This window comes from Neospora caninum, chromosome XI, assembly GCF_000208865.1.
Source record: "Neospora caninum Liverpool complete genome, chromosome XI".
Classification (NCBI taxonomy): domain Eukaryota; phylum Apicomplexa; class Conoidasida; order Eucoccidiorida; family Sarcocystidae; genus Neospora; species Neospora caninum.
In genome coordinates this window covers 67,801-91,106 of record NC_018397.1, presented here as the reverse complement: position 1 = coordinate 91,106, position 23,306 = coordinate 67,801, and the positions used below count along the sequence as shown (strand labels likewise).

General features: G+C 56.2%; 3 protein-coding genes across 3 annotated transcripts; all 3 read left to right on the top strand.

The window, feature by feature from the left end:
* Window positions 1-2,106: 2,106 nt before the first annotated feature.
* NCLIV_053230 (conserved hypothetical protein) lies at window positions 2,107-5,751 on the top strand (the record flags this gene model as incomplete). The annotated part of the gene is made up of 5 exons (XM_003884876.1): window positions 2,107-2,543; window positions 3,361-3,880; window positions 4,277-4,400; window positions 4,950-5,012; window positions 5,459-5,751. 5 exons carry the CDS (start codon window positions 2,107-2,109, stop codon window positions 5,749-5,751), a joined length of 1,437 nt encoding a protein of 478 aa, XP_003884925.1.
* Window positions 5,752-8,258: 2,507 nt separating this feature from the next.
* NCLIV_053220 (PsmB, related) lies at window positions 8,259-10,548 on the top strand (the record flags this gene model as incomplete). The annotated part of the gene is made up of 4 exons (XM_003884875.1): window positions 8,259-8,633; window positions 9,116-9,169; window positions 9,552-9,699; window positions 10,265-10,548. 4 exons carry the CDS (start codon window positions 8,259-8,261, stop codon window positions 10,546-10,548), a joined length of 861 nt encoding a protein of 286 aa, XP_003884924.1.
* A 3,193-nt stretch (window positions 10,549-13,741) lies between these two features.
* On the top strand, window positions 13,742-22,617 carry NCLIV_053210 (conserved hypothetical protein; the record flags this gene model as incomplete). Its single annotated transcript, XM_003884874.1, has 10 exons — window positions 13,742-15,428; window positions 16,321-17,355; window positions 17,692-17,795; window positions 18,541-18,611; window positions 18,903-19,068; window positions 19,644-19,782; window positions 20,369-20,444; window positions 21,054-21,097; window positions 21,439-21,514; window positions 21,996-22,617. 10 exons carry the CDS (start codon window positions 13,742-13,744, stop codon window positions 22,615-22,617), a joined length of 4,020 nt encoding a protein of 1,339 aa, XP_003884923.1.
* Between the last annotated feature and the right edge of the window lie 689 nt (window positions 22,618-23,306).

Below are 23,306 nucleotides of genomic sequence, written 5' to 3'. Positions count from 1 at the left end.
CTCCATGCATTCGACGGCGTCGTCCTACACCCAGAGCCTCTCTACCTCTTCTTGCTGGTCCCCTGAACAGTCAACCCGCATCGGGTTCTCGGAGCCTCCTTCGTATACCACTAAGCTGTGTGCGTGAGATTCGCGTGTTGTATACAAGCAGCACCCGTGTCACGACCGACTGAAGGAAGCGGCCAACTCTGGCACAGACCGACAAGCTGCGCTTACCGCAGGACGTAACAAAACATGTGCTTTCAAGGCGCGCAGGTGGAAGCACAACGCGGGTGAAAAATCTGATCTGCCAAATCTGGAGCCGAGATGCATTGCGGAAGCCACTCCGATTTCACACGTAGATCCACAGGGGTTTGTATGCTGTTGCAGTGGAGTGTCGAGACTTCGGTCCAGCCGACAACTTCGAAAGGCGTCACGCTCACTTGACACGAGGTCCACCAGACTCCGCTGTCTGCTAAAAAGTGGATCAATGGTACTGGTGACAGGCGGCTACCGTGTACGCTCGGAGTTGGGCAATCTCATCCTTTTTCCAGTGACCGGCAGATGCGCTGTTCCCTGCCGAGGTTTCTTCGTGAATGCAGTCCTTTGGCACCGTTTTCCACCTCCCCCGAAAATCCTGGAAAAGCCTGAGCCAGAGGGAATGCCCGCTATTTTGTATTTTCTATGTATCGTGTCACCTTTCTTCACCACGGAAAAGTTTGCTGTAGCGCAAGAACCCTGGAAAGTCGGTTGACCATGCATGCTGGGACTGCCGCCCTTGCGCGAATGAGGGTTCCCCCTGTTTCGGCTCGATTCAACATGCGTCAGGTTCGAGGCTCTTGGCTAACACGTTAGGACTGGGGCTGTGCGCACTCGGGGCAATTTTCTTCTGCCGAGCTTTTAGCGGTCCCACGCAGTCGTCTTTATGTTTAGCTTTGTACCATTTGCGTCGTCTGTATCTCTTCCTTTTTCGGCGTCGGGAAGAGCCATCGGCTGATCTCAGGCTCTGCGCTCAGCCTTCGATTGCCAGGTATCGAGCTACCCGAAGAAGTTTCGAAGACCCGTTATCGTGGTGGAAAATCGAAGGTGTGTTCTGTTCAAGTCACACTGTGGATATTCCAACGAATGTGTACATTTTTTTTGGGCTCCTGAGTTTCGTCTCAAAGACTGAGGGCGTTGCCATGCTTTAGGCGTGCGCAGGGTCATGCCAACCAATCCCCGCTTCAACTCGTAAACCCCGTTGCTTGTCTTCTTTCTCTTCTTTTTCCTACTGCTCCTTCTGTCTTCCTCGTTTAGCAAACTTTGGGCAAATTCTCGTTTACCAGGTCTCTGGTCCACTTTTGTTTCCTTCCAAAAAGTTCTGTCCCGGTATCCGCGCTTTAGGTTGCTCCGTCATTGAATCAGAGAGGGCAGGCAGCCGAAGGCGCTTGTCCAATCCCCCTACTTTCTCTGGATTTTAAATTGGTTCTTCGAATGCCTCACCCGTCCCGAGCGCTTTGCCACGTACTTACTTGGCCACCGGGGGGAACGACCCGGCTCTGCTGCGTCCGCCGCCTGCTCAGCCTTTTTCTCTACCCAAAAGTCCGGTCCCTCCGCAATGCTGGACCGCCAGCAGGCGTAGTCTACTGGAAGGCGCCCGGAGATCCTTCCGCGGCTTCGCGTGGGGATCCGTTCGCTGCTAACGTGCGCCTCTCAGGCATCCCACGTCTGTGCCGGTTCGGCTACTGGTTGCCTGATGCCGGCGCCATTTGCCCCGCGCTATTATGTGGATGCGGGCGGAGGAGCGCGAGGCCGCTAAACGGCGGAGAGGCTGTCTCAGACTCGACCGTTCTCTTGTGAAGGCCGGTTGTCGGCAATCATGGAACATGTTTCTCGAAGCGGTTCACTCCCTCACTCGTACAGGTTCAGTGTGCGTTAAAGCCTTTTCCCGTGGTGTTCCTATTCCCGTCGTTTCTGTTTGCTCACCCTCCTTTCTTCCATCTCGTACGTGCGTCAACGACCTCTTCCTGCGGAGAAGGACTGATCTCTGCAGCGTTCGCGCGCTCGGTGCGGCCTCGAGACCAGGCGCCTCCCCGACCTCCTCCTGCTTTCATTCACGCTATCTCAGCCGTCCTGCGGTCGGCCAAAATGTCCGGTGCGGCCGAGATGCACGCGTCCGGAGATCCGCCAGAGGAAGGCGGGGAGACTTCCTCTACGGCGACAGCTTCTGTCGACAGCGCGCTGGAACCCCGCGCGGCAGACAAGACAGGGAGCAGTAACCAGAAAAATTCGCCTTCCGAAGCTTCGGCACCCCACGCCGATTCCGACGCCAATGGATCGGCGCGAAAGGATGGGCCGACTCCAACTTCTTCGTCTCCCGCCCAGAGCGATCGGACAGATAAAAAGGCCCGAAGCGACTCGCCACGCGCGCGAGACACAGGGCCGGCCGAGCCTTCTTCCGCTCCTGCCGATCGCAGTTCGGATGCGCCGGAGCCGGATACGGCGGCGACTGCCGCGCCATCTGCAGGCGGTGAAGACGTAAGTCTGAACTTCACGTCTCTTCAGACCAGCGAGAGCCCTGTGCCGTCAGTCTATTCGAGGCAGCAGTCCCCAGGGGGGACGCGTCTCACACATGGGACCGAACTTTTTGCGTGCGCTGCGACGCATATTTCTGGCTGGTTTTGCGGAACTCTGTGTGCGCCGGTCGTGCGTTGAGCCGGTTGGAACTCGGCAGTCGGGTCTGAGGCGGCAGCGCCACATGTCGACTCCGTCATGCATACGGGGATCTACGCGTGAGTTGCGGAAGTTTCTCGGAGGCTGCTTGCGACTTGCGAGGGACAGTCCCCCGGACGATGGTTCTCCGTTCCACATAATGGAGGCATAGGGCGAAGGAGATCTACGTCTGTGTGTGCATGCACTGTCCGTAGAATCGATCCGCCGGTGTGTCCTCTCGCTCCTGTGCGGAGGACCGGCACACTTTGGGGGGTGGCCGTCCGCGGGGCAGCTGTGTTTCGATTCGGTGGCATGACAGCACACTTCCTCGTCGTTGTTCCACACAGACGTAGGACTGCACGTTTTTTTCACCGCCTGCCTTTGTTCGGCTGCCTTCTTAACCCTGGGTGAAGACATTTTCCCCTGCGCGGGAGCAAGAGAACTTCCTTGATGCATGTGTCTTTATGGGATCTTGTGCAGGAGCTAAAAATATATCCTAAATACATGTGGCCTACCATCTTTACCACTGCCCCCGTGGTCGCCTGTGTGTGTCTCTGCGTATTAGATGCATGCAGAATGACAGCGGGAGAGCGTCTTAGATTCATGCTTTCCGTGAATTGCCTGGCTTCCGGATCCTGTCTGTGTGTGCAAACTGGAAATGTTCCAGTCAACGTTTTGGTCCTATTTCAGGTGGGGAGATCCGTGGGCGTCTACGACCCCTGGAGCTGGAGAAACTCCCCCTGGACCAGACGCAGCAGATGGTGGAGACTCTCAAAAGAAATCGAAGGGAGGCTCGACAGTTGTGCGTTTCCAGGGGGTGACGAGCGACGAGGACAACGCGGCTACCAAGCCCACACGTCCGAGGAAGGAGAATTCGGTAGATAAGATGGGATTTGTCGATCTTGTGGAATCTTTGTTGCTTAACCACGATACAACTGGGAGAACTGGTCGGTTCATAGACAGCTTTTCAACCAGTGAATTCGCCAGCGAACGCGACAGTGATTTGGATTCAATGGTGTCGACAGAGTTGAAGGGGAGTGCACCCGACGACAGCCTAGTCTGGCAAATGGAAGACATCATGGTGTTCGAAGATCAGCTGCATGCAGCGTTGAGCACCAAGCTGGAGCAACATGCTCGTCACATGGAGTCTTCTCTCAGAAAAGGCCTAGTCGAATTGGAGGCCCAGCTCGGCGACGACGACGAAATAAAAGTAAGGTTCGCGCTGTGTGTGCCTCTGGGAGACAGAGCCTACCTAGCGCTTTTGGTGGTCAGAAGTAGGCTCCTTTGCCTCCCCTCTGGTATGCCGTCTGCCACGCCTTGTGCTTTTACGGGCGCATGCTCTGGTGAGCATTGCAACACGTTCCTTGGGGCCTTCTCTCGGGATGTGTGTGGTGCCCAAGAGAGTAACAACATCCGTGTTAACTGGGACAGAGTTGACTGTCTAGACACACGTTTTTGTGTTCGCGACAGGGGAGGACGAGTATGAGAGCTCCTTTTGAGCGGCTCGGCCAGATTTGACCAGAGTAGACACTCGAGTAAAAAAATGAAATGCCGGAGCGTGATGTCGTGGCTGGCCGATCTGTGTGCGGAATCCTGTACTTCTTAGATGATTCACTACGAGGCCCGAATGGCGGGGCTGGATCTGATTCCCGGGGTTGACACGCCTAACGACGCATCCGTTCGGCGAATCGACCTAAGCACTCTCATGAATCTCTCCTCTTCAAATTATGGTACGTTCCGAGGGATGAAATTCCGGGAGATAGGCTGTAACAACTCTGCATGAGGGGGGAACAGAACTCAAGACCCGGACGTGGTTGCCGCTTGTTGGTCTTCTTATCAAGGCGACTTGTAGCCGGACGTTGAGTCACGCGCGGATGGATGCGCTGGTAGTGTTGTGTCAGCCTGCAGTGAACGGGTTTTGGCGGGTCGGGCAGAGTGTCGCGCCTCTGGTTGCCGATGCAGCGATTTCCGGAGTCGGTTCATGATGAGACCAGATGCACGTGTACCACCGTGTCGCAGCTCCGGCACAGAGCGTTCTCCAAGTGTGCGGTCTGCGTTAACGCTTTGTCGACTAATACTTGCAGGATGGCAGAAGTTTTCCGGCGGCATGCAGAGGGGAAAACTCGGAGAACGGTGCCAGCCTGTGTCTGAAATCGCTGGTGTGCGTGCATGCGCTGCAAAGACCTCGCTTGGGTGTGCGCCGCTGCTTCACAGTTGCGTGTCTGTACATGAACTGCATGTTTTATGCATTTTTTGCGCTTGTGTGCGTTCCGCTTCAGAGGAGTCAATGTCCAAGTACAAACAACGGGCGAGCAGTGAGTTATTGATGCTCCCTTCTGAAAGTACGTCTCGCTGTCACGCGATTATCCACTTTTTTCCGTGGAGATTTACTCACAGTTTGGCGTGGTGTTGCCAAGGGCGGTCTCCCGTGCGACCAGGGTCGCCAGCAGTTTCAGGCTTGGATCACGTTCGCTCTCTCGTGTCAGTTTCCCATTCGTCTGAGTCGTGCAGATGCTGCGGGCCAGCCGAAACACTGCCGCGGTTTTGGGTGGAGCTCGAGAGAGTGACGGGCTCTCTACGTGCAACTGCCGACCGTACCGTGTGGCTGTTGCCGGTCCCTGCGCTTTGGTTTAAAGGTTCACGGCCGTCTTTCCTTGTGGCTGTCGCTCAGCTGGTGGGACGGTGGCGCCGCTTCTTCTCGGGCCGGGACGCGTGTCGAGCGGCAGAACTGCGTACCGATTTTCCGATGTACCCCGAGAGTCGTGGTGTTTCTTTCGTTTCTGTGCAGCGGCGTTGCCGTTTTCACCACGACGGCAAGGGCCGGCAGTGCGCGGAAGTCCAGGGAGTTGGGGTGCTGAGAGTGGACGGTCGCCTTTGCATCAGATACAGGCGGAACTGCTCCGTCTAGGGAGCACGAGCAGCGAAGAGTCAACTTCTGAGGATGACTCGACAGAGAAGCGGAAGGCTGCAAAGAATTCTGCTCACTGTGCTAACGGGGACGGACGGAGCCCCGCTCAGTCCACTTCGTCTTCGGCGGCTTCTACGAAAGACAAACGAAGGGATGCGGAGAGCCGAGGGTAGGCATCCGGCGGAGAAGCGACACACACCGAGGCCAAGTGGAGCGCGTTCAGTTTTCTCAGAAATGTCCCAGTGCAGGAGCTCCGTCGTTCTTCTCATCGGAGTCCAGCGCTTCGTGCCTTTCGCGCGAGGCAGCGTAGATCTCCAAAACTCGGCACTCAAGGTGCGGACCTTTTGTTGCGTCGCAATGCATGCTCTTTTCAAGGCGTTTTAGACTCCCGAACAGCAGGGCATCGCGGGCCAGTTTCTATAGAAAACTATTGTATTAAACTCTTTGTTAAATTTTTTCGGGAGGTTTGCGTGCAAGCAACGGGCGGCTGACTGACGGCCGTTGCTTCAAAAGCCAGGCTTCGTTAGCATCTAAAAGAGACCGTCTTTTTGCCTCCACTGTACTTCGACGGGGCACCGCTTTCTCCCGCAGGGTTGCCTTCTCGCAACAGTTCTCGGCGCCACTGCGAAGCAGACGCGTTGCTCGTACTTAAACTGGAGGCGACCGCTTTTGTAGTGTCCGTGTAGCTAAAGTAAGCGCTTGTTCTAGAGCTGCCCGACGCGTATGCCATTCTAACTGGTGACGACAAGATTCGGTTTCTTCAGGAGAGTCGACGCACCGAGTTTCATGCACACGAGGCGTGCACTCGGCTTGTGTACACGAGCGCTTGACAGATCGTGACACCATGTTTCCGTTCGCGGGTAGAAGACCGGGCACACAGACCTCAGCTCGAAACGACACACCACTCTCACGAGGCCTCTCGAATAGCAACACTCGCGGCAGGAACCCGTTTACTGGATCAGCAGTCGGCCAAACATTTTTACCAGTGACAGCTGTTTCGAGATTCGCGATGCGTATCGCGTGCGCACACTAGGCGGATCACTGTTTTTGGACGGCGAATGCGTTGTTTTCCTCTGCGGGGCGGAGTTGCAGCTGCTATGAGGATGTTTGGTACGGCCAGCTGTGCAGGCTTGCTGCGAGTGACCGCCGGCACACACAATTCAGATGAATGGGGTCCGGAACTTTGCCCTGAATTCTTCTACCCGGCTCTCGTTTTCTCACAACAATTCGCGGTCCGGACTACGCCATGAGTTGGCAACGTAACAGTGCCGCCATAGACGTACCCCAAATGTCGGATGTGCTATCCCATCAACGAGTTACTTACAATTTGAGACAACAGAGGCGCCACGAGAAAAACACAGTAATGTATCTAAACGCACACGATCCCAGAAGGAGAGAGTTGTACATCGTCGTTAGCCGGGTGCACGCCTCGGCTAGAAGAGAGCATGGAACTACCGAGGTTTCACCTTCATTCTATCGGGGTGTCGCCATAATTTGCCCAGTGCGGAAACGACAGAAATCCAGAACGAGTAGCGGCCCCGCCTCATCGGTAGGACCTGCTCGATGTTGACGCCCACCTCGAACCCTACGAGGTGCTGAACATGCTTCGTAGGCAAATTGGCGCAAAGATTGACCGGATCCTCCTGTTACATATTAGATTATCTTCGCTCCCTACGGCTCCGTTTACTACTCGAGGATATACTGGCCGAGGACGACTGCGTTGTCGGGGGAGTTAGGAAAAGTTACGCTGTGTTCAGCACGGAAAGGAGGAAACATACCCTTTAAACAAGAATGATGTGCTCACACCAACCGGAAATCCAGAAGGAAACTCGTAAGACTAGCCACGGATGTGAAGACCGAAGCACACACGTCGTGCGGCATGCGGGTGCGGCTGGGGAGGCCGCGCGATGAGAGGGTTCCGGGGGCTCTAGCCTTACGCAGCACCGAACAGGACATTCTCGAGACTTGTACCCGTTTGGGCAAAATCTGTGAACCGGCCGAAAGAGTTTCTCATATCTGAACGGTACACACCCAGTCGAGAAGTTCTGGAGACCTCAGCGCTGCCAGGAACTGCAGCCGTCCGTACCGTGGCTGGCAGGGACATGAGTTGAGCGCCTTCTTGCATGCACGCGCGCAGGCACAGAGAGGCAAGAAAAAGACACTTGGCGACTTTACCTGTCCTCCTTTCCTCTGGAAGGCCTAGCGTGTGGACGCTTCACACACAGAAATGTCTTGAGCAACCGTGGTCCTGGATTTGTAGGACAAAAAGACACTCGGCAAGGCTGACTCTCTGCGGCCACCCACCCTGCGACTCCCCTGTCACACCGGTGTATCTTCCGAACTGAGTGTGTCTCGCTGCGACTGCCACTCGTTATTTTCTCTTGGATTTCTTCCGCCGTTCTCCACCTGAACCTGTGTGCACATCGTTTCCTCCCTGTTTCTCGTTTCCTTTCACTTTGCATTCGACTCCCCTGTACATACACCGCCTGCCCCGCCTTTGTCTTCCGCCGTGTTGTCTCTGGTCGGTGTCTGATCCTGGCCTGTCGCACCTCGGAGCTCCGTTCGTTTTCAACCGTCCCGTTCTCGAGCTTTCTCTCTCGCTGTGCGGCTCCGTGTCGTGCCTACGTTTTTTCGCTGCAACCCTTCGGCCTCCACCGTGTGGCTCTCTGCCTTTTCCACGATGGACAGCATCGCGCAGTTGGCCCTCCAGCGCGGAGGCTACGACTTCTCCAACCACCAGAGAAATGTCCGTTTGCTCATGGACGCGGCGAAGCGTTGTCCCTCCTCGGCAGGCTCGCCGACGCCGCCCGGGTTGCCCCCCGCCCGAAAAACAGGGACGACCATCTGCGGGGTTGTGTGCAACGGCGCGGTCGTTTTGGGCGCCGACACACGCGCCACGGAAGGCACGATCGTGGCCGACAAAAACTGCAGCAAACTCCACAGAATCGCCGATAACATGTACGCCGCAGGAGCCGGCACCGCTGCCGATCTGGACCACATGTGCGACTGGCTCGCCGTTCAGGTCGAATTGCACCGTCTCAACACCAATGCGCAGGTGCGTTGCCTGTCCCTCGTGCAGGACGGTGGTCTTTCCCTTTTCGCTTTCCGAGTCCCGAGACATTCGCTAGAAGCAGCCGTGTTTTCCTTGCGAGGAAGCAGTGTGAGGCAGACAGACGAGACACTCCGCGGGGTGGGTTGCCACGCACGCACTGTGGCAGCAGACTGTCGTTTATCCCTCTTTGTCCCGTCGGCCGTTCTGACCCTCAAAGGATAAGGAGAAGCCTCCCGGTCCGCTTCACAAGAGAGAGTTTCGTCTCTTGCCGTTAGACGTACTCAACCTCCATGGAACACTGCTCGCCGCCTAGTGTGCACTTCCCGTACTGTGTAGAGGATGAATACGCTCCAGTGTGTGGACGCCCTCGCCTCTCGAACTCGGTTGTCTTCGACGCCGGTCACGTGGAAGTCTCTCTTGGCCGGCTCTGGACTCGAAACTGGGCACATTCTGCGTCCGTCACTTTTGTGTTTCTCGCACCTTAGCCTCGCGTCTCCATGGCCGTTTCCGTTCTGAGCCAGGAGCTCTTCAAGTACCAGGTACGCGAGAATCTTTATTCTACGTGGAGCTATTCGTGGACTCGATATGCCCTCTGACGAACCGCAGCCGGTTGTCTTTTCTGGAGAAACGAAAAGAAGAGCCGCACTTTTGGACAGCGGACGACGGTTCGTCGGTCCCCGCTCCAGCCCACAAACGCACTGCAGAGATTCACAGGGACGCATGCATGGCACGGAAATATCTCTCTCCCTCCGTAGGCGTAGTCCGAGTGGTGGAACTGTCGGCCAGGGGTGCGTTTGCAGGCATATGCAGTTGAGGGTTCGGCAGAGTGCGGCTTCCTCTCTTTTTCTCGTAAGCTCTCTTTCCTCGGTGTCGCGAACAGCTTCTCTGTGCGAAATTTGAGCGTTTCCTTTTTGCTGTCAGGGGTACAAGGGTTGCGCAGTGGTCCTCGGCGGCGTCGATTTCAAGGGCCCACATATCTACAAAATTCATCCACACGGCAGCACGGACTGCTCGAACTTTGCAGCCATGGGCAGCGGCAGTCTGAATGCCATGGCCATCCTAGAGGCAGGTAAGAAAGAGGCTGTGAAGGCGACCAGGCGGTTGAAAGACGTCGAGGCAGGTGGGGAGACGAACGCGAGGGAGGCGAAGAAGCGAGGAAGAGAAGAAGCGAGGAAGGGAGGCGAGCACCTGCCGGGGTCTGGAGACAAGGAGGCGCGCCCCTAGGTCGGACTCGTACGATACTGCCGTGTCTGTCGTCTCCCTAGAAAAGGTTATACACATCATGAACAGTCCGTCGGAGTCGTGTCCGAGGCGGTGTCGGGTGTTCGCGCGGTTCTGCTGTCGCCGGTCTTCTGTTTCGGCCTCGAACGCGGGTCGCGGCTGATCGAACCCAGGTTCTTTCGGCTAGCAGCCGCGGCTCGCGTCTCATGTCAGCGTGGGGTGGCTGGGCTTTCTGCTTTTCGGCGACAACCGTTTGACGGCACGCCCCCGTCCCTCTCCTTTTAAAACCCCGTAGTAGCCTGGACTGCGGTTCCACAGAGTTTCGTCTCGACGCGGAAACTTTACGCGTTCGCGTCTGCTGCGCTTCGCGCGGTTTCTGACTCGACACTGGAGCCCTTTCTGTTTTCCCGTAGGGTACAAGGACGGCATGACACTGGAGGAGGGAAAGGCCCTCGTGTGCGATGCCATCAAAGCTGGTGTCCTGAACGATTTGGGGAGTGGCGGAAACATCGATCTGTGCATTATTACCCGTGAGGGTGCGCAGCACATTCGCCAGTACGAGACGCCCACGCAGCGGCCGTTCCAGGCGACGCACCCTGTCTTCCCCAAAGGCACGACGCCGGTTCTCCTCGAGAAGATTGAACACCTCAAGAACCGTCTCGAGTTCTCGCAAGAAGTCGAGATGGTTGAGGCTTGAGCCCCGAGGCGCGAAGAAGGCGGCCCGCTCTAGAGCAGGGACGGCGAGAAAAAAACGCGGTGTGAGACGGGGGCGGGGAGGGATGTCGAGGGAAAGGCGAGCGCCGGACACCCACGCGTCCCGTCGAGCGAAATGCAGGATTCAGGAAGATGTCGATACACCTTTCTCGAGAGGCAACAAAGAGGCGCGGGGACGGGTCGTGAAAGGCAGTGTCCTTGAGGGGGAGCTAGCGGGGGGAGACTCCCCAGAAAAAAAACACGGAAGAGAGGCGCAGAGAACGCGACGGACGGTGTGTGACGTCCCCGCTGTGACTCGCATGATGAACACGAATCAAATGGAAGAACCTAGAGACAAAGTGGATGGCGGGGGAAGCTGGCGCATCGCGCTCACAGAAGAGAGCCTGACACGAGGGGGAGGGAGGGACAACGGTGGACGAGCTCCGGGAACCTTTTCGTGACAAGCTCAGTGGTCCTCGCGTTGGAACTGGACGCGCAGTCGCCGCGACCGTTAGGAGCTTTGATTCCAGCGGAAGCGCATGGGCGACGCCGCAAAGGCCGCAAACGGCCGAGAGGCACGGCGCGTCAAGAGCTATAGAGCCCCTGCGGCAACGTAACAGCCACTCCTGCGCGCTAGTCGATACTTCACTGATTCCACTCCTTTACACTCGAGACACTTCCACGTACCTGCGTGTGTAGATGCGAAAGCCAGACGGAGCAGTAGTTGGGGCCACAGACAGAGACGCCTGCAGTGACGTTGTGTGGATGTCTTCGAGACTGGCGAACAGTTAGACGCCGAAGCCGCAGATGGAGTTCAGCTTGGCGTGCGATGCCAGGTAGACGCGTTCAGGCACGTCGGTGTGCACTCAGTTCGCAACTGCTGTCGTCTGTCGTCTGAAAATGGCGAGACGCAAGAGCTGAAACTGCGAAGAGTGTGCATAAACAAGGCAAACGGCCAAATCGGATTGGAAGGTGTTACGCTGAGGAACGCGTATGTTTCCTGGCTCTCAATCTAGGCAACCGGGGTAGCCTCAGCGAAGCCGTGGTTGCCACTGTCGACGCAGTGACCGCAGAAGACGGAAGAACCGGCGACAGGCAGAAAGCTAGCTGCTCAGACAGATGAATGCGGAATACACGTATCTGCACTTGGCCCGCGCTGACCCAAACTAGAGCAAGTTTCAGTATGTCACAGAGGGTGGTATCTCCGTCTCTTGGGTCCAACTTTGCTTTTGTTAACGACGGATCAGCACATCTACCGTGAGAGAGAGTTACGATTGTAGTCCAGACTCGGGAAAGCACGGTGTCAGAAAGAGTGGTTCTTCTTTGGGCACCCTCTCTCTCTGTGTTGATACACACAAGTGGAAGGGACGGAGGCTATGCCTTCCTTCATCCCGCCCCCTTCAACCCATTTTCCATTTATATTTATCTATCGATTAGGTTGGCCTTTCGATTCCGGTCCAGACGCACGTATATTTACTTGCAGAGCTGGACTGCGCGGTCGCGCTTACCGTCCATCAAGATGTTCCCTCCGGCGGACAGTGTGTCCGCAAAGAGCGCGACGGCAAAGCAGGCGCATCTTGCGCTTCGCGCACTTCTCTGTCTTGACCAAAGACTATACACTGCGTGTGTCCTCTCCAGACCCTTTCCTTCTTGTTCTTCGTGCTTCTGGAAAGCTTCCTCGGTACCTTTTCTAAATGGCGCACTTTCAAAAGGAATCAGTTCCCGCACTCGAATTTTTTTTGTCGAGTATCCCTCAGACTTTGCGATACGGCCGGTCCCTACAAGGTACGCGGTGTCTCCTTCCTCCGGTGAGTCTCTCTCTCGCTCGAGACAGGGCCCTGGAAGTCCGTCTCTCATTACCAGGGGCATAAAGAGTCCCGCGGTCTCTGTTTTTTTTGCCTCGTTTGTCTCATGCTTAACTCAGCAGATCCGCATTTCTCTCTCCCTCCGCAAACGAGGAACTAGAGCAGCCGCTTTCCAAGCTCGAGACCGCGAAGCGAGCGCATGCGTCAACGATACACGGCAGGACAGCACCCGCGCCCGTCACTCGACACTTCGCTCCGGTTTCCCCGTTCTCGTGTCTTTTCTTCATGGAATTCTTCTTAAGAGAGGCCTTGACGGAAACACCGTCTAGGAAAAATCTTCCCCGGCACAAATGCAGGTTACAAAGGCAAGAGAACGCTGACCTGGGAGCGCCGAGGTGACGCCTTTCGCGTCTGTCTCTCTGTCTCTGGATCGCTGAGACCGACGCTCGGTGAATTTTTCAAAGCCCTCTTCCTTGTTCTACGACCGGCGGAGAACGTGAAGGTTCCGGAAACCAGTACGGTTAACTGCTAAGCTCCAAAGTTGTCTTTGTGTTTCCGTTTTCGTCCAGCCTTCAATTTTGACCCCACCGACGCGACACGATTCGTGATTCCAGCAACGGGATATTTTCTCCTGGCACCTTTCTTCCACGAAACAGATAGGATCCAGTTCTTCCATTCCTTTCTTTTTCTGCTACCCATGCCTCTCATTTACCTCTCGTATATACCTCTCGTAGTATCCCTTCTTCGCCTTCAACAGCGTCTCCGCCTCGTCGTTAACGCGTTCTGCGCATTTTCCGCGTCGAAAATCGCGCTGCGTTGTTGATCTCTCCACTCTCCTGCGGGTGGCTGAGAAAAGTACGAACGCAGAACTTTAGGACTGAGACGTGCACGCTTAAAGCCCTCTCTCAGTTGAAGCGCGTAATTACCTCGTGTGGTCGCCTTCGCCCCCGAGAGACCGGCATTCCCGTCCGCGGAATGCGGTGGATATACGCGACGCAGCTGTCGAATGAGATGTAAGTTTATCGCGATTGCAGCCGCTTTTTCATGCAACTGGAGGAACTTATCTGTGCTCCTTAGTTCCCCACCCCCCCGCGTCCCTACAACGCCATGGCTACTGCACGAGGAGCACACAGACATGGTTTTCAACTGAGTGGGGTGTACGCGCACCTCTCCCCCGCGCGAGGTTGGAAAGGACAGGGACTCCGTTCTTCGCTCCCCGGAAATGTTTGAAAAAGACGTCGTCTTCTCTTTCTTTCCTCTTTCCTCCACGTCAAAGGAAACCAGTGAGCTCGCGACCGGGCGCCCTGAAGGATGCACAGGAACCCTTCTCTCTCCTCGCCTTTCTGCGAGGGAAGAGTGTCCATCCGGGCCGTCCCAGCGCTGTCTCTGGAGATGCGAGGATGCGCCGGGCACTCGCAAACTGCAAAGCGGCCACCTGGCTGTCGCCCACGTCTCGGAACCCGACGCCTCGACGCGTGGGTTTTGTCAGGCAACCCTTCTTCGTTCTCTTCTCATAGTTTCCAAGCCGTGTCGCATCCGCCCATCGCGTCTCCTTCCTCCGGCTCGATTTGCTCCTCCTTCCCTTCGTCGTTCCTCGCGCCGGCTTCAGCAGACTTAGTGTCGCGTCTCTCGGCTCGTCAGTCGCTTCTTGCCTTTCCCCCGTCTCGTGTCACTGAGGGTTCTCTCTCTCCCCCTCGTCGCGGGGGCCGAGCCGAGCTCTCTTCTCTTTCTCCTGCCGCGTCGTGCTCCGCTCCTTCCACGTCTTCCTCGGCGCGCTCTCTCGCCCTGTTTCCCCGTCGGTTCGCGTCTCTGCGGCCGTTCGGCCTTTCGCCGCTGTCGCCGAGCCAGGTGAAGAGCCGCGCGCAGTCGCTGCTCGAGCGGCTGCAGACCATCGCGACAGGTGACACAGGGGCGGGCTGCTGCGCAGCGAAGCGAGGGAAGCAGACCGAGATGGAGAGCGAGAAGGGGGAGACAGAGAGCGGAGACTGGGACACGCCACAGGCAGTTGACGACGACCTCCAGTTTCTTCTCGACAATCTCTCCGTTTTCTCGCCCTCGGACCTCCTTCTTCTCCTCGCCGCCCTCGTGCGGTGGACGGAAAAGGTGGTCCTCTGTTCCGCGTCCGTGGCTTCAGGGCGAAGTCCCGCGCCTCTCGCGTGCGCTCCGCCGCCCACAGTCGCGCCGCTGATGCGGGAGATCGTCGCGCGACTCGGCACCCAGCTGGCGCTTCTTCCCAACTTCCCGGAGTCTGTGCTCCTGTGCGGGGACTTGGTTCTCTCCAGTCCGGTGCGAGACGCGCCGCGGTTCTGGGAAGCGTTCTTTCGCGTTTTCCTCTCTTCTGCGCAGGCGAAACCCGCAGGGGGTGTGCGAATCCACGGCAGCAGCCCGGTCCTGTCCGCACCGCAACTCATGCATGTGCTGGCTTTCCTCGCCACGAGTCGGCGGCGAAGACGCGGAGACGCGCGGCGGGAAATGCCGGAGATGTGCCTCAGAACAGACGGAAGGAAAGGGGAAGACGGAGCGGACGTGGGTGCGCGTCAGTCGTTGGGAGCAGCAGCGGAGGCGACCGCTTTCGAGGCGAGAACGGTCGCGGACGGGAGCGGAGACACGCTCCACGACTCAGCAGGCTCCGGTTTAACAGCGTCGAGGGCTCGTCTCCCCAGCCGCGTGACGCCGTCAGCGGAGGAAGCAAACGGAGAGGAGAGACACCCAGAAACAGAACGGGAGTTTGCCAAGGGACAGGAAGGGAAAGAAGTTGATGTCGGGCGTGAGGAAACCGGTCCCGGAGATTCGGCTTCTCTCGCCCCGCCCTCCGCAACAGCCTCTCTTGCCTTCTCTTTATGGGCTTCTGCAAAAGCGCACCGCTCGACGCGGCAAGAAGAGGCGCTGCTTGACCGCCTTGTCGCGGCGATCTGCAGTCGCCTGGCCGTGCACACCGTGCTCGAGACACTCAACCCGGCAGCCGTCATTCGCCTCCTCCGTCTGCTGGCCGACCTAAAAGCAAAACACGTGCCTCTCCTCACGGAAATCGCTGCACTCCTCAAGCCTCTCTGTCCAGCTGACACCGGACGCGCGGCGGGTAAAGCAAGCTTTCGTTCACTCCCGCTGTGTGTAAATGCATATACAAGCATGCAATCGTAGCGGCATACGAAGTTATATATGCATACTCCTGTATGTGCACATGTGCGAATGTATGTGCGCTGTAGATCCTTTCGCCATGTTCACATATATATATATATATATATATATGTATATATATATATATAGTTATGTGTTCGTGCGTACATTTACGTATATGTATACTAAATCGGTTGATATATTCGTGTTCATGCACATGCATGTCGCTAGGTAAAAGGCACGATCGTTTTTCTTTCCCGTTATCCCGCGTCCCGGTTCCAGCGTTTCACAGGCGATTGCGTACTTTTGCGCGTTGACTTGACTGCGTTTCCTCGGCCTATCTGCCCTCTTATCCTCTCCTTGTTCTATCTCCTGTTCTCGCTCGTGTTGTCTCTCTTATTCTTTCTCTTATGATCTCTCATCGCCAAAATAGGTGGAGTTCCAGTTCTTGGACTCTGTAACCAGCCAGCGGAAAATGCGTTTTAACGGGGCATATCCACGGGGAAATGATTTTGAAGGTTCTGTTCAATGTGATAAGATATTCCCGTTTGCCCAGGAACTCCCCAGAGAGCACACTCGACGTGGACATCTCTGCACACGTATGCGCCTTCACCTCACTTCACAACTGTCTCTCATATATATATATATATATGTATGTATGTGTATATATATGTATATATGTATATATGTATATATATGTGAATATGTGTATAAATTGGGTGCATGCGTTAGGGCTCTCGTGTGTCCTGTCCGCTGGTTGTGTTTCTCTGGTGTGTTCCCTCGTTTTCCGTTCTGCGACTGTCACAGTTTTGAGACGCCGCGTTCCGCCTTCGCGTTTTTTGTTGCGACTGCAGCGCCGGCGAGGAAGACGCCTGGCGGGACAGGCGCCGTCGCCTCCAGATCGTCTCTTTCCCCCGCCGAGCCGATTTCGCGCACTGACGGTCACCCGCTGGACGACGAGCAGTTCGTCGCTCGCGTCCAGGCATGCGGGTTGAACGCGCTCTTTCGGCCGGCGGACTTGGTTGTCCTTTTCGTCTCCTTTGCGGCTCTCGAGGCGCACGAGTTCCAGTCCCTTCTGCGAGGCGCTGCGGATGTTTTGTCCGTCCATGTGCGCGAGCTCTCGCTGCCGTTGATGGTCGCGGCCCTCGACAGTTGTTCGCGCCTCAACTTCTATCCACAGCGGCTAGCCGAGGCGCTTCTGCGCAGTCTGCCGCCGGAGCTTTTGAAAGTCCACGAAGGGCAGGAAGGCGCATGCGGCGAGAGGGCTCGGCGGGGAAGCACGGAAGAGAGGAACCCGAGTGAAGAAACAAGGACGGATGGACGGCGAACCGCGTTGGCCCCGCGCAGCGCCTCTCGCATCTCTCAGCCTTCTCGTCCTGTAGTCTCGCGGTCCCCCGCTGGGTCGCTTCCGGCGGCGGAGCGACGCCGAGCCGCAGAAGCTGTCCCTGTCCTGCTGAAAGCTCTGGCCCGGCTGAATGTTCGGCACAAAACCACTGTGAAGGCGGCCCTCTGGAGTCTTACGCAACCCTGCGACCAGGCGACTTCAACGTCCTCGCCGGCCGCTTTGTCGTCCGCAAGCAGTGCGTGCGCTTCCACGTCCCACGCGCGCCCGTCCTCGCTGGGGTTCAGCGACTCCAGTGGAGGACGCGGCCGCACGCCCCGTGAGGCTCCAAGCGAGGACGGTCCTTACAGCGAGGAGTCTGAAGGCTCTGCCCGGTCGAGAGCCGCCTCAACGGAGAGCGCACCCCGCTTCGTCCCGAGTTCCGCAGCGCCGCCCCAGTCGCCAAAAGACACCGCCGCACTGGTTTACGCTCTCTATCGCCTTGACGTCTGGGATCCGCATGCCATCCGCAGCTCCTTCGCTCGCCTGGAGCGCCTCGGCGGTGCACGTGAGCGACGCGTGTGGGGGGGGGGGGGGGGGGGTGGTGCCTCGTCCCGTGCCTCGTCCCGTGCCTCGTCCCGTTCCGGCGAAAAAAGAAAGGCAGTCTGTGAAGCGGCTGTCCAAGGTTCAAGACGACTGCACGGCATTCCGAAGCAACAGACACGCGCACGCCACGCGCGAAGGCGACGTCGGAGTGGGGGAACGTAGATACACACGCACAGTGTATTGACTGAGCCGCCCAGCGAGAGATGCAGATGCGAGGATGTGTGCGTGCGTGAGCAGAGACACACACACACACTGGATAAGACGTTTCTCTTCGATCTCGAACTGTTCCTGCCTGTAGAGCTCTTGGCACTGCTCGGTCTTAAAGGCTGCGCCAACGTCCTGCTCGCCGCCTCGTACTTCTCGTGCGCGGGTCCGACGCTCTACGACGAAATTCTCCCACACGTCAGTCCCTCTCCCGTCTGCTTTACCTCGGTTGTTTCCCGACCGTTCTCTTCGCTTCTCACACGTTGCCGCGCCTTCGTTCCCTTGCTGTCGCCCGTCCCCGTCCGGCTGCAGTTCGAGCCACGCTGAGCTCCGTCAAAGTGTCTTTTCCGAGGCCGCAAGCGGTCCAGCAGTCGGGCGGAACCCTCTGAGTCGGTCTTTCCTTTTGTCGCCTAGTCCGCGCACGTAGGCGCGTGCGCTTCTCCCGGCGTCTCCTTTCCGCTCCGGGCTTGGTCGCCTGGTGGTCGCCTCGCCGTCTGTCTCTCGCGTACCCACCGGCCTTCCCTGTTTTCTCTCCGTCTCGCTCTTTCTTTCTGCTTTCGCCGCCGTGGTCGTGCCTCGTTCGCGCCGAGGCTCTTGATCTGCGTTCCCTCGCTTTCCTTCTCAGACGCGCCTTCCTGACTGCACTCTGACGCTTCCCTTGTTGCCCCGTTCGCGGCCTTCCTGTCTCTCCTGGTGTATGTCTCCGTCTCTGTCTGCCGGTCCTTCGTCCCCCCGTCTCGTTCGTGCTCCACTTTGCCGTCGTACGTAGTGCCATTCCACAAGCGACTTACATCTTATATGGTAGACTAGCTACTATCTTATATCTTACTACCGGATGGGTGCCATGCTTATACTAAACAACAGTGTTAATGACTACAACTTCCAAGCAACTTCTCGTTCGAGGCGCGATCTCTGAGCCCCGTGCTCTGTGTCGGTTTCTCAGATGCTGCCCATGGAGGCGAAGCTGACGAAGGAAGGAGTATCACAACTGAAGATCGTCGAGCTTGCTTGCAGGTGAGCGCCGCGAGACCCGCAGGGGAAAAAGTAATAGCACTCACTCTAGCCGGACGCTCTCGCCCTTCCGCAGCACAACCCGCCTTCGCAGAGAGATGCTTACACCTACGCACAGCGAGCCCCGAGAAGGTGCTATGGGGCGGCATGGATTTGTCAGTTGTCGGCAGTTCCACTTTGTGTTCTCTCGTTTTCGGCTCGCCTTCGCTCTCGGGGCCCATACTTTCGCTCGACCTTCATTCTGCTCGTCTTCCTTTCCGTTTCTTTTTTGGTGCCTTCCTGCGCCGTTTTCAGAGTCGGCCACCTCCCTTTCTCCTTCAAGACGCTCTCGGCTGCCTCGCGCGACCTGCTTCTTCGCATTCGCTCTTGCGACTTGGAACCCGAAGAAGTGTGTGTGTCGGGTTTGCAGAGGGAAGTCTCCTCGACTGCGCGAACGGTCGGCTACCACTGTTTCACCGAGGTGCGTCGCCTTTTTGCGTTCGCGGGGCGGTTCTTCGTTCTGCTCTCGACCTCCTTTCCCCTCCGTTTGCTTCTTCTGTTTCGGTTCCATCTCTCCCTTCTCTTTGTGTTTGCGTTCCCTTTGAAGTCGTTCTTGGTTTCGTGCCACTGCTCTATTCTCCCTCTTCCCATTTTTTCACCTCCGTTCGCAAGCGAGGCTCCTTCGGCAGCCGCGGCGTCCGATTTTCTTGTGCGCGTCTGTTCGAGCGCCTGAACGGATTCCGTCGCCGATTTCGCCCCGTTGTTTTTCTCCGTTTGCGGGCCGAGGCTACCTGTTTCGCCAGCGACCGCGATGGTCCTGTCCTGCGCGTGTCTCGTTCGCTCTAAACGCAACGTGGAGTCGCTGCAGGCTCCTCTCTGTTTCTCGAGCTTCCACCTTCCGCCCGGAGGGCTGGTCTGTCTCCTGCGTACCTCTACGTCCGTCGCGTGGTTCTGTTCTCTGGACCGTTCTCGCGTTGTCACTTGTCGCACAAACTCTTTCGTGCATCTCCTCTGCGATGTTCGTCTTTCCCCCGCGTGTGTGCGGCACATCTCCAGGTTCAAGTCGGCCCATACACGCTGGATTTCGTGAAGCCGGTGACCCAGGAAGACTTGGCCCAGATGGCGATGGAGGAGGAAGCGAGGAAATCCATTCCAGGCTTTCGACGGCCTCTTCGCCACATCGACGATCCCTTCGGTACGTGTCTTGCGCTTTAGGGACGAGATCGAAAGCGAGGGAAACAATAGACTCAATTTCTGTCCCAGGCTGCCGACAGATCGATAGATTCACACACCCATGTGCACCGATGCGCATTCATGTTTTGTCGGGAAAAGGGGAACCACAAAGTGCCGCTGTGTCCGCCTGCGTCGGGGGTTCGAGCCCTGGAAAAGAAAAGAATACACAAGTCGAAGGCGTCAATGCCGCCTCGACGTGAGAGTTCGGGTGTATCCTCTTGAAGAGCAGGACCGGCGGGGCGCTCGAGATGTGTTCATGAGATCAACTGTCTTTCGTCGACGCGGGACAGTTTGCCCCCTCTGTTCATCTGCACTGCAGGGGAATCTGACGGGGTCGCAAATTGGTGATTGTGTGAGAGGTATACGTCTTTCATTTGTCTGGGCTTTCTCTCATTTTCGCATCATCCACTGTGCGCTGCTCATCTGCGTTCGAACGATGTTTCTGGCGCGTAAAAAACGGAAAAGAGTAAAAAGAAGAAACAGGGGAAGGCAGAGAGGAATCAATGAAAGCCAGTGGGTTGGGCTTGTGTCCGCGGTTTTCTGCGCAGAGCATGAGCTGGACATCAAGGGTGTCGTCCTCGAAGTGGATGGCCCCCAGCACTTTTATCGAGACTCCTTCCATTGGTAAGCCGCGAGAATGCACGCGGAAGAGCGAGGGAACAAACGATAGAAACTGTCTCCAGAGGCCGTCTGAGCTGTCCGTTCTGCGGCGCCATCGGAGAACTAACTTCACTCGGCATCTCTGCCGTATGGCGAAAGAATGTTCCGACGCGTTTTCATAGTGGACGGTGTGTGTACAAACGCCCAAACTACAAAGCATACACTTCACTGGCCCTTTAATAGACAGTTTTTGATGCAGGCACGAACAACCAATGTCGCAAAGAGAGGCAAACACAAAACAGAGTAGGAGATAAAACAGGCGTGTTGAGCGCTTGCTACGGAGTGCCTGAACGCACACTGGGTGGTCACTGCGTTCTGCGCTGATTCAAAGGCGGATAGGATCAATGCCGGCAAAGAAGATCATACTGGTGTCTTTGATATAGCGACCGCTGATCGTTTTTTTTCGAGAATGAGTGATGACCCTCTTGTCGGGAGACCACCGTAGAGATACCGCGGCCAGATACGAGGGGCTACGACATACACACAGCAGGGTGCCTAAGTGTCCCCTTGATAGGAGACGGCCGCTGATGGGAAAACCGCACTCTTCATTCTTGTGGTTAATCTGGATATCAGGACTTCTGCGAGCAAGCTGAAACATCGCCTTTTGACCGGACTGGGTAAGAAGACGATGGAGGCAGGGGGAGACAGCACCGCCGTCGCTTTCTGTTGCTTGTGCTGAGAAGGCCCGCATAGCAAACCACATTCCCCGCTCTCTTATCAAGGGCGCGAGACGGCGACCGAGTGAAAGGCGGTAGAGTCGAGCGAAAAACGATGCCTTGGTGATGTGTGGCAAATGCTCTTCGTGGACCTCCATGATCGTTTCTTATGGCCTTGAGGAACCAAGGGAGCACAAAGCTCGGATTATCGCGGACAGTTTCACCCTTGACTCCTCCAGGAAGCGGATCGCCACAGAAGACTATAATGTGGCTGCGTGTGTATCTTTCCTGGCACTTTGTAGGATTCCGTATTGCCCACGTGCCCTACTTTGACTGGTTAGAGCTTCATACCGAGGATGTTCGGCGAGTCTATCTCAGGTTAGGCGTTGTTCTCACTGCTTGAGCTCAAAGAGGATTTGTGTGCCGCATGAAAATCGCCCTAGCAGCGCAGCGTTGTTGCAATGCATGTTGTTAGAGCTTGATTGCGAGTTCCAAATTACGAATCCAGTGACGTTATGTCTGTAGTTAGCAGGAGCTAAGATGCCCACGCACACGTGGATGTCATTTGACATTCTTGTGAATGTGTGTAGAGGTCTACTTATGTTTAGCGCTTCTGCATTACTTGCGCAAATATATATATATATATATATATTCAGGCCTTTGGGTGAGCAAGAGGTAGGAAATGGGTTCTATTGTCGGTGTGTATGTGGCCATCACATATCCAGATCGTGTTAACTATACAATTTACTTAGGTCTTCACCCTGGCACGCGTGCGTGGGTGTAAGCAGAGAGGTATCTCATTGCATCACAGGGCCCCCGAATGTAATGAAGGGGAGCTTTCTGTCCTGTCTGCTCTCAGGTGCGCTCTGGAACGGGCCGAGTCCCCATTGGAGGGAGACGACCTTGAACGCTGGGCCTCGCGCGCTGCATCGCGCGGCCTTCAAGATGAAGCCCTAGGGAGGAAGCTCTTCTCAGAAGAATCCGCTGTTCCAGCAGGCTTGGCCTTTGAAAACGAGAGAAAGTTTGCGAGAAACTTGCAGCAAACAACAGAGGAGAGCAGGCGAGACCATGTGACAATGTTGATGACTGACAATGGAAATTCGGCTTCTACACTTGTCGAGGGGAAGAAGGGGGTATGGCACGCCACAGGCGAGAACGGAGTAAACAGAGGAACACTCAAAGACGTGGGAGGCAGCAACGCAACTGCCTTAATGCTGGATCATGGAAGCAAAGGCGCAATCGAGAAAGCGAGACAAATTACGGGTACTTTGTCCTTTGCACAGGCCCCGTTTCTGAGCGTGCATGAGCGAAGGCTGCTGCATGAAAAGAAACACGGAGATGCAATAAAAAGCAAAAAGATCGCGTTGGCCATCTATAAGAGGCAGAGGGGCCAGAAGCGGCGGGAGGAAAAAGAGGAGCGACGAAGAAAAATCTTTGCACTCCAGAATGACGCTCGTAACTATAAGGTCGGGCCTACGTAGTGTCTTGTCACTAGCTCATCTTCTGCGAACGCCACATTCCAGATACGAGTCAGCTTCGCTGTCATGTTCTGTCTTTTCAAGACAAATGTGCAAACTGGACTTGTTGGTTTTTGAACAACGTTGATTCCGTCCGTTACGGAGGTGCCCAAGAGCATACACTGTCGAACTTGCAGCTGAAGGGCCCACTGTGTCCAGTGGTACCTAACACAAATAGGGGCAAATTGTTTGTATTGCGGGCTTTCCAACATGGCCTGTCACTGTTTTGCCGACATGGATTTCTGTGCTTGCTCGAGCGTAACAATAATGCTGCTGCTCAGTCTACGAGCGCCACAGTATCAAAACAAAAATTAGGGAGCGGGCAAGCTCCCTCGATCTGACATGGCGTTTCTTTCAGCTCATATGGTGCGGATTGAAACTTCTGTGTTGTAGGAGTGTCATTACCTCTCAGTGGCGAATGGATACAAAAAGTGTTACGCTGTGTTTCACTTGTGCTCCACAAGCATGGATCGAGACAATCAAGCCGCTTTACACCCGAGTCACTGGCGGTGGAGAGTTCACTAAGCAACTCACGGAGGGTATATGTCACCCAGAGGTCGTCTGCTGAACCGTGTCGCCTTTCGTTAGCCGTGCTACAATAGGAACTGAGTGGCATCACCACCACTCTGAAGGTTTTATAGTCGGTTGCAGTG